The following is an 18,253-nucleotide window of genomic DNA, read 5'->3' as shown; positions in this document are numbered from 1 at the left end:
AGTAACGCCGAGCGTGTGAGTGGAGCGACATCAAAAGCGCGCGCTGGAGAAACAAGAGCTGTGCACGCAAGACTCAACTGCAGTCACATAAAGTCACTTTGACGGGCTCTTCCCGTGGGTCAGCGCCAGCAGTGACTTTATACACCTCTTATGTACTGAAGTCCGCCAATTCCAGGAGCGATAAAAGTGGCATTCAGACGTCACCACCGGAGGTAAATTAAATATTTTGAGTCCTTTTGACAGTTGGCGTTGCTAGTTTCTTGGCTCTCCCGTCTTCCGGAGATACAACAACACGCATGCCACGCGCATTTGGGTCCGCGTTGGTGATGCCATGCCCCGCAACCACAGCGGAGACGAGGCCGGCTCCGGCCTCTGGATGAACACCTCTCCAGGGCACCACGCCGAAAGTTACGGATTGCATAATGTGGAATGTGATAATAGAATGAAGAACAATTGTTCGCGGCCGGGGGACGGCCTGTTGTCCGCATCTCATGCCGGCACAGGTGCATCGGGCACGGAGAGAGACCGCGGGAAGCAGGGCGCTCGGCTGAGTCTGCTCGGGAAGCCGCTGGTGTACGGCACGCAAAGCGGCAGGAGAAACGCGCGCTACCGGAGGATTCAGAACTACCTGTACAACGTGCTGGAGAGACCAAGATCATGGGCTTTTATCTACCACGCGTTCGTGTAAGTTCAGCGTTTATCCATTAACAGTGCGCTTATGTCATATTGAAAACGGCGCTCGGCTTTTCTAAGTTTTTAGTAAGAGAATTTATACCTGTTGCTTTGAACATTTTCCCCGTAGTATTGCCACGTATGAATGGAAATGTGTCGTAGATGTGGGTTTTTTTAGCACTTGTAAAAGCCTATTTAGGTTTTATGCAGAATCTAGACCTTGAATGAAGTTGTGGAAATTCGTTTTTTTTTTAAGTAGAATAATATATTTGCTTTTACCACTTTTGTTTTCTTTCTTTTCCCTTCTGAGTAATGATAACAGTGGAGTGTGTTCAGCTGACAGACTAAACACAAAACATCCCAGCATCATTTACAGGGATGTATTGTTCTTCTGGGGCTGGGTCTTGAATCTTCAGTTAAAACAGGAATTGTAGTCTACTGAAAAAAATAGACATGCTAAGTGTTCATTCAGAACAGTGTGATTATATCTCTCTGCTTTCAGGATATGGGGAAGCCCTAAAATTTCCAGGAATTTGTCATTGTGTTAACTGGTGATCATATAAAACACAAATAGAAACGTTTTTAAAAACTATAAATGGTTGTTTGAAATATTCTTTCTAAATCCTTAGCCTTTTTTTGTATAGAACATAAAGGGAGAAATTTTGCAGAATATCCTGGCTTCTCTTTTCCTTTGAATTACATCGTGTTTCAGATTGGAGCTTCACGCACTATGAGATTAATCTGTTATATTCCAAGTCTGTACTCACAATTTGAACCAACTGGGTATTCAAGCTTACCTTGACAGCTTTTACTGAAGAGCAAGGTAATCAGTGCATAATACAAAGCAGGTATTTTACATCCTTCCTAAGCACAGATCTAAGGTATTATTTTAGAAGAACTGGCGTATCAAAAAGACAAAATGAATAGATCGCGGTGAATAAAGAATGTTTCAAATGTATTTCTGCTTAAATGGTTCCTTTGAATTGTAAAATTGAAGTAGGAAAGGTGAAATTCAAAGTTTTCTGAGAGTACACATATTATAATAGGCTAATCAGTGAATTTTCATTTATCGTAGCAGTAATTGGTATATTAAGTCAAGATGAGTCAAGGTTTGGATTTAGTCAGTGTTAGTCAAGATTTTGACTGTTAATTTATTTTTTTGGTTGCATGTTCAGTTCTGTGATGCTCAGATTGGCAAGAAGTGACCCAAGCTGTTATGGTTAAATTGTGTAATCCACCATTACTTCTTCTAAAGAAATCCAATTCCTAATCTATGTGAAAAGGCTGGTCCGTATTTTTGATGTGATTTGATGACATGAGTTTTTGTGCAATCTTTTGTTTTGTCCTTGTGCAGTCTGCTGTGCTGAAAGACAAGGACAGGCTTCAACACCTGCACATATTATCTAACACTTTAAGGCGGAGCTTCTATTCTTTCTTTATTTTTTGCATTTGCTTATAAATTCTCCCATGCCTGCCCTGAAGTCAATTAGATTTTAGGATTTAATGAGACCCAACATTGCTTTGTTTGTCCTCGGAAGAGCTTTCTTTAAGGCTGGGGAGTTGAGACAGGTTACTGTCTCCTCTGGTTTGTTGTTGTGTGTGCCACAAGGATTAGGGCAAGTCCCAATACATTTCATTCCTCACCGAGTGTTCTGTGCAAGCCCAAACACTGCGTTCCTTAGATAATGAGGAGTGGTTGGGATGTTGTGTGATTGAGAGGTAAGCCTTTTGCCAAACGGAAAAGTCTGGTATTACTTTCATATGTTTGTGAGAAATAGTTCATACAGTATTACTATGAGGATACACTAGGAGCATACACTAGGGGTATTGTTGATTTCTTCTTCTTCTTCTTCTTCTTCTTCTTCTTCTTCTTCTTTTTCTTGTTGTTGTTATTATAATTATTATTATTACAGACATTTAAGTATCTCATGACTTTTAGCTCTCCTACTGTACATATCCTGTCAAAAGTCTCTTCTGCTCAGCAAAACTGCATTTAATGAATAATAAACACAATAAAAACAGTAATATTGTGAAATATTATTCCAGTTTAAAACTACTAAATTTATTTCAAAAATGTAATTGTATTTAGTGATTTAAAACTAAGTTTTCGGTTCATGAAAAATGTTTAGCCATCAATTGTACTTTTGAATAGGCTAGGGACAATAACCGTTTTCAAGGTACACCGCGGTTTTAAGAGTCAAGGTTTTAAAACCTCCAAAAATGTCTGTTATTCTGTTCCTATAGTATATGTAAGATATATATATATATATATATATATATATATATATATATATATATATATATATATATATATATATATATATATTTTTTTTTTTTTTTTTTTTTTTTTTTGTTAGGACAACAGTATCTCCAGTAAAAAAAAGATATCCAAAGATGCCACTTAAAGTTGTAAGCAAGTCTTTGTTTTTGAAACTAATGAAGACAGCAGAAGTCAATGGTTATTTTTAAATATTTAGCTTGACATGTTTACTGTTCCAAAATATTTTAAATGTTTCTCAAATAAAATCAAATATATTGGCTGCGTCCGAAACCGCCTACTACTCAGTAGGTACCGCATTTGAATTTGAATATACTACCCCACCATTAGAAAAAATGTGTTCTACTGTATACAGTAAGAATGTGAGTAGCATAACGTACCACATCCGCCATTTTATCATGATCACGTGAGACACCTGCTTCACTCCCATTCATGAATTCTCTTGTGGTCGTCCGTGTAGTTTTTGCATACTGTTTTTCGATTTCTATGAATTTGGACATACTACTTGGCTTGTATACTATATATTATGGAAGCATGCAATTTTGCATGCAGCCATTTTGTTTAAAGTGGATAAAAGTTCTTGTTTTACCCAGACATTTAAAAAGAATATATTTTAGAGCAGTAATCAGAATACTGTGAGATCGTGATTTTTTTATCCAAAGTTGTCATGCCGTTAGAATCTTATACCAGCCCATGCCTACTTTTGAATGGTAACAAATCATGCATTCGATTAAAAATAAAGCACAGCCAGAAATGTTTACAACAACTATAATTTTCAGAAGTGCTTTCTAAACAGCAAATCGTCTTATAAATTTTTGAACGATTATATAAAATTGTAGACTTGATCAACAATATATAGAAATATCAGCTTCGAATCGCAAATTATATATAAGTAATATTATTTCACACAATTACAGTTCTTGTGGTATACAAATAAAGCATACACAAATCTTAATGTTTCAAAAATTTGAGTGGTAGAGTACATGACTGATTCGCAAAAAAAAAAAAAAAAAAGATTTTTAAAATCCATTTTTTTTTGGTTTTGTGTATCCAAGAAGATTGTTGGTTATCTTTCAGTTTATTTTTGTGTATATTGTTTTCTAATGATTATAAATTATCAACATTTCCTAAACCATATTGCAGCCCGATTGCAATGAATTTGCTCAACAATCTAAACATTTTGAATTCTGGTTAATATGATCAAATAATGATGCACTGCACAACCATGCCTACAACATGGATGGAGCAACATGGATACAAGCTTGTATATAAAAATACTTTTTTTTTCCCATTTAGACTTTCCTGTTAGAGAATTCTCTTTTTTTCTAACATAAAAAGAATATTTAAAAAACTCAAACTGCAAAGAACAGTGAAAAACCTACTGAGGCTGATAGCTAGGGTGTTTAGGACCACAGACTCTTTCACATCACACTGAACAAAGATAATTAAACATGTTTAAGGCTACAGAAAACACCCTCTTTAGCCACTGACAAACACATGGCCTCTTTCACACTTTCCTCACACACAACGGAAGCTATTTTGTGTTATGGTCATGTGATTGTTTACGTATTCATCAGTGCTGCATGTTCTAGACTGATTGGTTCTTGTCCTGTCAGTCATCAATAATAACATCCTTGATGTTGCTTCTTTGTGGTTGTTCCACAATTTTTCTCTTCTTGTAATTTCTCGATTGTGGTTTGTGGTAATAATGATGTTTACTTTTTCACATTGCGAAACTGCTTTCTATTTGAGCACTTGCAGAAACAAGTCTGTACAAACACACATACTGTAAACGTCAGAAAGTACTTCTTGGCTGAACTGTTTTCATTTATGAGGGCCACATGATAATTCTGTACAATGATAATGCCAATTTACTGTAAACAACCTACAGAATAAACTTCATACAGAATGTTGAACAGAATCTACTTCTTCTAAAAGCCATCCTTTCCCTTTAAATACACAACGCATAGTGGTGTATTTGAGCCTCAATGGATTAACTGTGTTTTATCCCTGCAAATGTATCACTGCAAGAGAGAGAGAGAGAGAGAAGGAGAGGAAATCAAAGAATTTAATATAAACAGAATATGAAATGATCATTGAATCTACAAGGCACATTGAAAATTCTGTACTTTATACAGACTTTTTAAAATAATATACTGTAAAAAGGGAGTAGTTACTGTATATATAAAAGTCAACCTGTTGAAAACTTGGAACTGTTGAAGGAATATAGTTTACCCTAAAATTCTGTCACCAATATACATCATACCTGTTAACACTGAGGTGTGGAAAAAAAGGGATACTTGTTGAATCTGATTAAAGAACAAATCTCTTGTTTTGAATTTTCATTTGATTACATTAAATACCATAAGTGTCACTTTAATAATGCAAAGATTTATAATAAAAACATTTAATTGCTTTCCTAATCCTTTATGTTCATTTAAGACAAAAATGTTTTTCTTAAAATAAAACAAAAAAAGGTCAAAATTAAGGAGCAAGGGGTATCTCCTGGTGTATCATCAGTACTATGCAAATTCGCGTATGAGCGGGCTAAGCCATTTGAATCTTTTTGGTGCAAGACTTCCGGTCTCATTCGTTTCCATACATTTTTAAGCATTAAAATAGCTCATTCTGCTGCTTGATGTTGCAAACTATTATTTTCCTATTAAATTGTTCTGCTTTGTCTGTATGTATAATCATGCAAACACTTGTTTGTAGAGCAAGTAGTTTGACCGTATTCTGCTGTTCATTATTCCTAGTAATTTCTCTCATAGGCAGCTGAATCGGAAGTTCTAAAACAATCGCAAAAAACAAGCGCACCTCATTTAAGAATATGGTCAATAGGGGGTATAGTCTCTTTGATGATATTTGAGAATACAAGGGACTTGTGAAGTCATTGCGAAGTATAATCATAACCGAGTGAAGCTTTATCATTTGTATGTGTTTTAAAGGAATTTCAAGAGATTGTAAAGCAATCAGACACAATAACGTACAACATTTGTAACATTAATGAAGACAAATTTTACCGAATTACTAATACAATGAAGACTGTAAAGTTTTATTTTACATTTCATTATTCAATTTCTGTACCTGAATACTGTTGGACTCTCTGGAAAATCAAGAAACACTGTTCATTTCACTTTCTTCTCTACTGTAACAAATGTTTTGCTTGCAATTTTTATTTTATTTTATACATAAATCACACTAGGGCTGTGTCAATCAAAATTGAATCGCAATCGCAATTTAAAACGTTGTGATTAGTTAATGGCTGGGATATGAAATATATAAGGATTTTTTAATTTCACCCACTCAGAGCAAATGCGTGACTGCCATCTGTGTGTGAGTCTTACTAGCCAACTGATTGAGCACACTTTTGTTCAGCCCATCAGAATTGCACAACCGAAATATGCAGAACATCCACATTAAAAAAGAAGAAGAACACAAACAGGAAAGCTGGGACAAGTGGGATAATGACGTCTGCTGCTTCAAAAGCATTAATAGATGAATTAATATCAAAGAAAAACAGCATTGGTAATATGGGAATATTTTGGTATATTTAAACTCACAGACACCAAACAAAAACAGGTCGTTTTTAAAAGCTGTTGCAGAATTGTTGCCATGGCTTGCTGATTAATGAGCTGAAGCTTGACTACAAAATTAAATCGCAAATCAAATCTCAATTAGATATTTTCCCCAAATCTCCCAGCCCTAAATCACACCCTTACGAAATCACCCCAATCTATCGAATTGAATCTTTTTTCCCCCTAAATAGAGCTTTCAAGCCATCTGGTGAAATTGTATTCATATCACATATCTCAGAAAAACTAAATATCTCAATGACTAAGGTTTCCAATATCATGCAGCCGTAATGTGTTCTGTTAATCACAAATTGAAGAATGTTGGAAACTTGTAACAAATGATTTTCAGTGACTTTGATGCTTAGTGGTTACAGGGTTTCCAACATCATTCAATATATCTTATTGTGTGCAACAGAAAAAAACAACAGCAACGACCAACAAACAACAACAAAGCTGTTTGATTAAATGATGACAGAATGAATTGTTCTTAAAGCAATAGGTTTGCTCACATTTTTAATGTAAAGTCACCTAATGACTTTTACAGTTTATCTATTAAGTATCAGGTGGCCAGAAATCAACTCATAATTTATAATTATGTACACTTCCCCTTTAACAGAACATCTTGTGCCATCTGAAATTTACTTCTAAAATTAAAATTTCTTAGCTTCCTATTTATGTTCAGTTATTTCACTTTAGGCAATAAATAGAACCCATTCTTTGCTATAAAAGAAAAAAATTTCTGAACATACGCACAGGAGCCTGTGAAAACATGCACTTTATTTTGTTACAGTACATTGCATTTACATGCCAACTAATTTTCATTAGAATATAAGTAGACTGTTGGGGTTGGGGTTAGGTTAGTGTAAGTTGATATGTACTTGCAAAGTTTCTTATAGACAGTTAAATGTCTGTTGAAAAAGCATATCAACAGATATTAAGCAGACAGTCTACTAATACTCAAATGGACCGTCAAAATAAAGTGTTACAAAACATGCTTATTTCAAAATGAAATATTAGGTGGCACTTTGAGTGAATAATAATAATAATATTAATAATAATAATAATAATAATAATAATAATAATAATAATAATAATAATAATCGTCATCATCATAATCATCATAATCATCATAATCATAATCATAATAATATATTGTTATAATTATAAAGACATTTCAAATCTTTAAAAATGTCAGTACATGTTACTTTATTATACTTTTCAACAATACAGCTTATCAGAGAATGGATCCAAGTTCCATAATGCAATTTGAAAGCTTAAAAGATGGAAACACCCATGAAAAGTTAGCTAGCAGCAGGCGTTAATTAACCATTCATTTTCACAGTGCACACTATAACTTGCCTTAAATAGTTTTTTTTTTTTTCATATAAAGAATTCATTAGAGCATAATTGTAATACATTGTTGCTATTATTTTACCATCAGCAGGAATAGTTTAGAAGAACGTATTCATGCCATGCCTTTATGCAAACTCTTGCACACCTTATGAAATCATTCAAACCCCTAAGTTTCCCAGCATTGTCAGCTTCTGCTTCCTTCTGCCTGACGCTTTTCAGCAGATGCTGGTCTGGAAGCCCCATAAAAGTGCGACAACTGAAGGTGATTGACAGCTGCTGGAGGAGAAAGAGTCAGCAGGCATCTGAAGGGAAAGTGACACAGGCCATGTTGCCCTTGTTTGTGTCAGTCAGGCGGAGAGCAGAGCCTTTTTCTGAAGAGCTTTTAGAAAAAGTGTGAATAATATATTTCTAATTGAAAGAAAACTATAAAAATCTCTTGCTACTGTAAAAGTCATTTTATTTAAATTAGCTGATGGTGAACTCTTTTTCGGTATTCAAATGGTCTGTGGAGCGATAGCAGGTATTTTTTGTCCATTGTTTGAAGACCTTTTTTTTTTTTTTTAAACCATCTTGTTTTCTTTTTTTCACTTTTGCACTGCAATGCTGAGTTCTCAGGCCATTTCAAGATAGGTTAACCTGTACATTCACACTGATATAATCAGGCTGAGTGTCGCACTAGCTATCCATAATTAGATTTCCTTAATTGGAACTTGAGGTCCTCAATAGAGGAAGCAACTCTGCACTTTATTTTGTTAAACTATTGTTGAGGCAGAATGTAGGAAATAAGTTGTACACTCTCCAAAAAGAAAAAAGATCATTGCATAATATGATGTTTATCTAAATGAACCAATAGAAGCCTTTAAATGTGTTAGCTGTATAAAAACGCTTTCCATTTATCTCAATATAGGCTCATTCTGAAAACGTAGCCCAATATACATTTCTGGAGATCACAAATTATGTTGCCAGAAGTACTTATGGCTGCATTTCGTCTTTAAAATGAACGCTCGGGGCAGTATAATGCTGTTCCTTTTCGTGCATGCAGCTTGCCACTTACTTTTTATGTGGACGGCTTTTCCGCTGTTACCAGTTTGTTCAGTTAGCTCGCCATGTACATTGCTGGACTTGAGATGCAGAGGGGAGTTCGGGTTTAGTAAAGAACAGTTCCAGGAATTGGCTAAGACCAAAAAGTATATTAGACAAATAAATAACAGGGTGTGGTAAAATCTGAAACCATGGTAAAAGTCAGGTGATGACTAGGGTTGGGCCGATAGACAATGCCATCGTCCATCAGCAATGCCCAATAGGCAATACAATGCTGAGCCGGCATTGCCGATCCTCCACCCCGCCCCTGATGCAAACCCGCTGGAGATGAATACATACTCAGGCCCTATTTACAGTAATACGTCTTGTGGCAAAGTGGCATTTTAGAACGAAAATAATCCACATCCACACTGTGTTTTACCTAGCATTTCTGAACAGCCCTCCGTTCGCTGAAAACCCACATCACGTGACCACACACACAGACACAAGTGGTGCTCACTGCAGAGCCACACACACAGCTACACACTGACATGCGCTTCTCTGAGCTCCAGAGGCAGAGAGCAGTGCACATCGGACAATTTATCAAGGATGTACCGCTGGATCATGTCTTACTATAGTTGTTAAACGTGATATTCAGACATCCCAAGTCTCCCGGAAGTTCCTGAGGCTCTATGCATATGCCATCGTCCATCGCGATGTTTCACATTAAACATCGTATGATGCCAAATTGGTCAACATCACCTATGATGACTATGCTTTTTTTGGATGGCTTATCTAACTGTAGGTTGGGTTTAGCGAAGTGGGTGGCTGGGTCAATAAGGGCTTTAAAATATGATTGCTTGGGTTTAGGGAAGGAAGTAGGTGGGTCAGTCGATCTGTCAGTCAGTCAATCGACAATGGCCTCTCGTGGATTTACACGAGAACAGCAGGCGTTTATGGCACTTGTGAGAGAAATTTGAGATCTGAAAAGCGTACACATCGGAATCTGGTGGATTCACAAAAACAAAAACTGCAAAAAATGTAGCTCCTGGGACATATTTGATACTCTCCCGAAATGTATATAGGGATACATTTTTAGAAAAGCCTTGGGTTTATTTATTGTTACTATGGCCAGTACTCACTCACTTTGTCTTATGCATCTTTTTAGGTTTCCACTGAAATACAATATTTAATAAAATGTAAAAATGAATAGAATAATTTATATGTATATGATTTTTTTGAGGCATTTTTTGTCTTTATTGTGATAGGACAGTATAGTGGAATAATAATAATATTAATAATAATAATAATAATAATAATAATAATAATAATAATAATAATAATAATAATAATAATAATAATAATAATAAAAATAATAATCATCATTATCATAATAATAATAATAATAATAATAATAATAATAGTAAAAGTGTATTTTATATAGAGCTTTTCCAGTGCTCAACAACGTGCTCAAGGACATAAAACAAAGTTGAAGAGAGAGGAGGCATGGGATCTGGAAAGGTTCACTCAAACTCCGGGCGCCTGAATGTCAGCGCACTATTGATGTCAATGAACTGTATTTGAAATGATTATCAATTAATAAATAAATACAGATTTCAGACATTCAAATATACCAGCTGCAAAACCATTTTATCAGGTGTCAAATGCACACTGGTGGAAGAAGAATATATATGAAAATAGATACAGTAGGTAAAGTTAATTCTTCTACTTCATTGGCCACTTATTTTCAAGTTTTCACAAGTGACCAGATTTATTTGCGAATCCAACAGACTCTCTCATTTGATTTTATAATGTATGCGCACATTGGTTTACACATGTATTTCGCAATCTTTAGATACTGTTCTGTATAGCTTACATATTTTCAAAAAATTTGGATCAAAAGAAAAATAAAATAATGAAAGAACAACAAACCTCATGTATATCAATAAATATAGTAATGTAATAAAAAACATTTTTAAATAAATAGCAAGAAAAAGTTCAACTTACAGGCCTAAGTGAAGTCAAAGAGCTTGTGGCCCATCACTGTCACATCTTAAGTTTGTAGGTGGATTTGTACCGTAGGTCATTCACCTTTTAGTGGCTATGCTGTTCTTTTTTTAATGTAACACTTTACCCTACTTCAGCCACACAAGCACAGACAGCCACACTCATACACCACACATTTTCTCATATGCAGATCATTGTGTCACCAATTTCTCAGTATGACTTCTGTATGATTTCTTGTCAAGTATGTGAACTGAAAGAAGTTAAGCCGGATTGAAGATAAGTCTGGGTTTTATTATAACATTGACTTTCAATACTAAAAATAGTATACACATTTAATATATAAAATATAATAGATATATGGCATTTCTGTGTGGAGTTTGTTCTCTCCATGTTTGCATAGGTTTATTCTGGGTGCTCCTGTTTCCCCCAAAAGTCCAAAGACGTGTGATAAAGGTGAATTGGGTAAGCTGAAATTGTCTGTAGTGTATGTGTGTGATGAGTGTGTATAGATGTTTTCCCAGTGATGGGTTGCAGCTGGAAGGGCATCCGCTGCATAAAAATATGTGCTGGACAAATTGCCGGTTCATTCCACTGTGTCAACCTCAGATATACAAAGGAACTAAGCCAACAAGAAAATGAATGAATAATAGATATATTTTCTAATATCTTCTTTTGTGTGAAAACACATTTAATGTGAAACTGTAGTCAGTAAGACCAAACATCCAGCAGGAATAATATACCCAGTCAAAAGAATGGATATTCTACAAAAGAATGCATGAATGGCTGTGTGATGGAGTGGTCATCCATCCAGGGGGTTTTCCTGTCACCCGTGATGCTGGGATAGGCTCCAATATCTCCTTGACCCTACTTAGGACAAGAGCTTCGGGAAATAGATGAATGAAGTATTTAGCTGCCTACTGTATGTCTGCTAAGTGATGTCATATTACTCACATTAACTTGCCAGGAAACATTTTAATTTCATTTTGGCTTCATTCGTCAGTTGCCAAAAAGAACATGTGAGAAAGTTACATAAAGGACAGAGAGTTAACCTAAACTTCAGTGAAATTGTTAGTAAGATGGAAAGTAAGGTATTTTGGTCATCAGACTCATCACACTGGACAGAGATACAATTCTACACAATTATGATTTAAAGCTACTTTGCTCTCTTTAGTAACAGTCTTGTACACTCATCGCATACACACATCAGAGACAGGAAGCTGCTGGTCACATTGTGAAACTGCCGTTTGCTGCTTGAGTGTGGTTTAGAAAAAACATTCAGTCAAAAGTCAAACAGTATTTCTGCTTCTGCTGAGGAACTTCCTTTTCACAGGCAGACACTTTCACACATTACCTGAAAGTTATTTTTTTCAGTAAATGGAGCTTTCTGTATTTTTCCCTGAGACTCAGGACTGTCCCCAGTCCCCACAATTGAATATATTTACCACAACAAAAGCCAAGGTGTATGTAGTATTTGAGCTGAGAGGAGTCAGAACTTTACTTATAGTTCAGATGAATCATTTAAACTGTGAGCAATTTTGCTCTCTTGCTTAGTCTGCACGTGTCTGCCTTTTGAAATATGAAATAGTGTGTGAGACTAAACTACATGAAGAATACTGACTCAATTTAGCTGCTTGGATTGCGTTTGGTTTGTGCAGTGTTATATACAGTAGAAACCTTAATCATGCAATGTTAACTTGCCTATTTTTCACATGTGTAATTTTATAATGCAATCATCTGAAGTTTAACTTATGCAAATAGTTAAATCAGATGTGAAACATATTTGAAATGTGGTTTTGGTACATTTAGATGTGAAACGATGCATTAAAAAAACTCACTGTGAGTATATTGGATCACTGAATGATGTTTAAGTAGTCTCAGTAGAGCCTGTTCACTTCTTGCGTTTTTTTATTTTATTTTTTATCAGAACTATCTGTGCTACATGTAACCTTGCCGGTTTTACAACACCTAACCACCCATCGAACAGGCGGTTCTACTCATGGGAGTTGGTTGCTCTAACAAGGAGGCTAAAGACTATGGCCTCTAGCGTCTGTCGCTAGAGCACCTTTACAGGTTCAGAGGAGTGAGGTTTACATGCACAGTACTTCACTAGCTGGCCTCTGTCACACTTACCCCCCTAAACCTCACTCCCATCAAGGTCCCAGCACCAATGTAACCCCACCGGTCCCAACACCCAACCCACTCCGATCTGGTATTGAACCGGTGACTCTCTGCATGGGAGTTGTTTGAAGAGGCTAAAGATCATGGCCTCTAACGTCTGTTGCTAGAGCACATTTTCGGGTTCAGAGGAGTGAGGTTTACCTGCTCATTAGCTAGACTGTTACAAACATACATTTGTTAAATGGATATGATTTATTTAATCTTTAAATCCTGCACTATTTGCAAATTGAACTAGGTTACATCAACTAAAGCGTCAAATAAATAACATTTTATTTAAGTATTAGTAGTTTTTTACAAAAAATGTTAGCTTATTCTGCATAAAGATTATTCTGTAAACTGTAGAAACTTTATACTTCACTCATGTTCCAGTAAAACATCATCACAAATGCACAAGATTTTTTTTTGTTAGTTTATTTCATTATAAGCTAAAAGAAATGTCTATTTTTGTTCTATAGATAATTGTAACACGTCATTTAAAACTGTAAAGAGTTTACATTAATCTGTGTATAACCCATTTTCCCCAAAAAGCAAAGTCTTTCTAAACGAACGGCCTGCTATATTAGTTTCCTCTCCATTTGGAGATATAGACTACTACAGGTCTGTGATGCTTCTCTGTTGTTAAAGCTATTGACTCAACAAAAATCACAACATCCTATTCTGTCATTTGTGGCATTATGTTGTGTCTTGCATTTGCACTTTTACGCCTGAACATGTCATATATTTATAACCTGTAACATGCTCTCACATGCATTTAGTTGTCAGTTTCATCTAAAGTCCTAAATGCATTTCACCTATCCAATCATTGCTATCTAATCAAAAAAGTGACCTGGTGTAAACAGACTAAAGTGTGCACAAGTGCAAGTGTACGCCATAAGTGGCTTGCTGCAGTTCACTCATCTGCCACATGTGTTACTAATTTCTAAAGATGGACCAATTAAAATTTTTTGGCCAATACTGATTTTCTTTTTTTTTGTTTTTTTGTTTTTTTGTTCTGTAAATGTGACTTGCAGATTTTTGCTAATTCAGATTTTCTTTCTTAAAATCATAACTGACAGGATATACAATAAATAGTTTTATTCTATTTTTATGATAAAAAATGGCATTACAGGTTCCCCGAAACTCCCACACGAAAGGAAATTTAGCTCTGTTCGATTGCTTCACATTGACTATAATCTACTCTCACAAATACTTTGCACTGGTGCAAACCCAGCTTAACAAAATAAATTTACTTTTTTTAACTCACAAAAGTCCATATAATATAAAAATATATATAAAAAGCAAAATATGGAATGCTTTGTAAAATAATAAAAGATGCTGTGTTTATTAATGATATAACAAGGCACATTTCTTTGTATTTTAAGTTGCTTATGCTAAGGCTGCACAATATTGGCAAAATCTGACATTGCAATGTTTTTTCTTTTTTTCGATATACATTGTGATATAGGGTGTCACGCTGGCACAGTGGGTAGCATGATCATAGCATGAAGGTCACTGGTTCGAGCCCTGGGTGGGTCAGTTGGCATTTCTGTGTAGAGTATGCATGTTCTTCCCGTGTACGCTTTGGTTTCCTCGGGGTGCTCCGATTTCCCCCACAGTCCAAAAACATGCAGTATAGGTTAATTGAATAAACTAAATTGTCTGTAGTGTATGTGTGTAAATGGGTGTTTCTCAGTGTTGGGTTGCAGCTAGAAGGGCATCCTCTGTGTAAAACGTACTGTATGCTGGATAAGTTGCCAGATGAATTTCGACCCCTGATAAACAAAGGGACTAAGCCAAAAAGAATAAATGAATAAATATTACGATATATATAAAAATAGCACTGCATATTCTTCATTGTATGAAAAAAATCAACAAAAGTTACAAATGGTACAAGTTCTTGTGCCTAAATGCTTTAGACTCTATTGTTATGTACAGTGAAAGGCCTTAAAACATGCAATTGATAAACTTTTGCTCTATTTTGGTAAAAAATCATTAATGACTCCACAAATTTCTTGTTTTGAACTGCACCTTGTGTAACTGTAATCCCAATTCAACAATGCAGATTCTGTGTTGTGACTATTGCGGATGCACATAATGTGATATTGATACTAAAAGGATATTTTGTCTAGCTTGTGCCCAATGTTAGATGTAGTTTCAGGTTAATAATTAATATTTAAATTTTTTTTATTTAGATTTTTATACATATAAGGGTCAACTAGACTTATTCCTTTTAGAATAATGACAAATAAAACAATAATAATATATATTTTTCAATATTTCTATGTATAGTTATGTACTATTATTTTAAAGATACTTATTTTCAGATTTTTTTTTATTTTTTTTTTCTTGTTCTGGCGAGTTCAGGCAAGTGAAGCAAGTACAGGAAAAGCATCACCGTTGATGCTCCAGTAAGTCAGTGCATTTTCAGCTCTGTACCTGTGACAGCATCTGCTCCACCTCAGCATTATCCATCAGGATTACATCATATACTCGATCAGCTTGTAACAAGCTGACAGGACTCCAGATTAAATCTGGGTAATGCAACGTCATAAAAATATTGGGTATTTAGACTTTAATAATTTTCCAGATTTCATACATAGCTAGGTGCACAGCTATGATGATTTAGTTTGTTGTACAAAACTGCAGTTTATACTTAATTCATATTTGATAAATGGATGTGATTTATTTAATCTTTAAATCCTACACTATACAAATTGAACTAGGTTACATGAACTTACTGTAAGCGTCAGATGGACCACATTTTATTAAAGAATTAGTAGTTTTTTACAGAAATGTTAGCTATATATCTTATTCTGCATAAATATTATTCTATATATTGTAGTTACATAAAGCTTTTTGTATTTCACTCGTGTTTCAGTAAAAAATCATCACAAGTGCACAGTTGGTTAAGCTAGAAACTGCAAACAAATGTAATGTATTCATAGTTAACATATTTAGACTTTTGCAAAATAAATATAAAAAAGAAAGCAGCAGATAAAACGATAGAAGCAAGTTTTCCCATTGAGCCTATGTTGGAAAAGGGCTGGTTGATGATCAAATGGTGGACAGACGGTCTTTTTTTTTGTAAATCCCAGAAGCAATGAGCAATCTAACTAGATTCATGTGGCATATGGATTGTGCAAAAAGATTCATGAGGTCCAGATCTATTAGTTGAGTGACCAGGCAGTTTTTTTTTTTTTTATTTATTTCCCTGAACAGAGTTCTCCACAAAAGCATCCAATTTTATTGCAGAAAGCACAAAAGACCACAGTGAAACAACACCTAATGTACTAGATATTGCATATGTGTTTTTAAGAGCATCATTGCATAGGGTGTGTCAACTTGTTGACCAGATTTTATTTTATTAAACTAAGTTTTGTAGTATGAAACTTGTCATTTTTTGATAATGTACTGTACATAAGTTTTTGTGTGTACATAAGTTTTTTTTTCCAATTTTGACACTGTATATAATTTAAAATTCTCAACCAAATCTTCACAAGTCTTCACAAGTCTTCACATTTGAAGCATGCATTTGAATAAATGTTTTAGTGTATGTACAGTAGTGTGTATGGATTGGGTGTGAGTGTGAAATGAGAGACAGAGAGAGAGCCTTGTTTGCATGTCTCTAAATGAAAGAAGCTCTCTTAGCAGCTTTGGCTTCATGGCTTGTCCTTTCCACTAGGTTCAACCCAACCCCCAGTACCTTCCAAAATAAACAGTCCAACTTTAAGTCACTGTTTTTCCCCACTTTCAGTGCTGCATATGCTACTTGTGCCCAAAAATATATCTCATATATATATATATATATATATATATATATATATATATATATATATATATATATATATATATTCAACTCAATAACTTTTGTTTACATTTGAACAAGAGCTTTAAGTCAGAATTTGCTAGAGGTATGAATAATTTCATGTTTGACTGTATACTTGTTTTCAGACTTACATTGCAAATTCATTTTGCATTTATAGAAATATATATATATATATATATATATATATATATATATATATATATATATATATATATATATATATATATATATATATATATATATATATACATATATACATGAGCTCATGTCTTTATATCACTCCAGTAGGATTTTTATCATACAGTAGGTGCCCTTGAAGAAGTGAAATGAATAAATGACATGAAAACCAAATAAAAGAAATGATTAAATTATCACAAGGAGCTTAATTTCATAGTGCAAGGTTATGCTTTGTCAAAATCTATGAATATTTTTGGCGAGTGAAAATACATTTCAGTCTTAAAAAGTAAAATGATTAAATAATCACTAAATGATTAAATATTATTAAATGATCACAAGAAACTGAATATTATGTTTACATCAGTTTAACCTGTTACCATTATTCTCTGTTAAAAGGCCCTGAGAACATTCATGGTAGTCTGGAGCAGAAATGTTCTTTCTTTATAAACAAACAAGTTAACTCATGTTTGAGTTTACACCTGCTCATACTGTACAGTACACCTATCTCCCTAAGTATCAAGCGTGCTTTTTATTTTTCATAATAAAACAAACCTAGGTTTCTGTTTAATAAACTTGAGCAGCCAGTGTTCTCATATAGTTGGCTTTTGTTGAATATCTGTCTTTCAGAAGATTTATTTGTGCGTATGAAGCTTAAAGCCAAAGGGCATCTCAGATTTAAGGTTTTCTCTGTGAGAGTCGACCAGTTTTAGAGGTCAGTTATAGTTCCCAGAGAGGTTCTTGGGTCTGATTTAATCCTCTTTTGCCCTCTTCACTTACTCGTAACCAGTGAGAAAGAGCAGGCCTTAGCATTTTTCTGCAAAGCTCTACATGAGCCAACCAAAACTTCATCTTATTTGTCCTCCTGGAAGTGCGGAAAATTTGCTAGAAATTCCTAACTCATATTATAGTGTGTGTTTGTGTGAATGGAAAGAGGGTGAGTTAACTATTCCAAGTCTGCAGTGCATTGAATTAATTTACTGTATGCCACATTCAATTAAATTTCCCTTTCGAGTAGACTGCAGGCACACAAGGTGAAAGGTTTAATTTATGTTTAAATACTAGCTCGTACTGTATCCCTCAGAGTCGTTCGAATGTCATTTTTAAAATTTATTCCACTGAAGATCAAAGACAACAAGACTCTTGTGGTGCAGAAACATAGAAAAGAACATAAAGCAGGACATTACAGTA

The 18,253-nt window shown here is 34.6% G+C and overlaps 1 protein-coding gene across 3 annotated transcripts in view; it reads left to right on the top strand.

The window, feature by feature from the left end:
- Positions 1-18,253, top strand: part of kcnq5b (potassium voltage-gated channel, KQT-like subfamily, member 5b) — a 198,335-nt gene continuing 180,082 nt past the window's right edge. For all 3 annotated transcript variants that reach the window (XR_012406825.1, XM_691989.11, XM_073952120.1), the window contains exon 1: positions 1-684. Coding sequence is in view for 2 of the 3 variants with exons in the window: in XM_691989.11 (XP_697081.5) it covers positions 332-684 (353 nt within the window). In the remaining variant the exon portion in view is untranslated. The remainder of the gene's footprint in view (positions 685-18,253) is intronic.

Source organism: Danio rerio, chromosome 1 (genome assembly GCF_049306965.1).
Source record: "Danio rerio strain Tuebingen ecotype United States chromosome 1, GRCz12tu, whole genome shotgun sequence".
Taxonomy (NCBI): Eukaryota; Metazoa; Chordata; class Actinopteri; order Cypriniformes; family Danionidae; genus Danio; species Danio rerio.
This window is presented reverse-complemented; position numbering and strand designations above follow the sequence as displayed.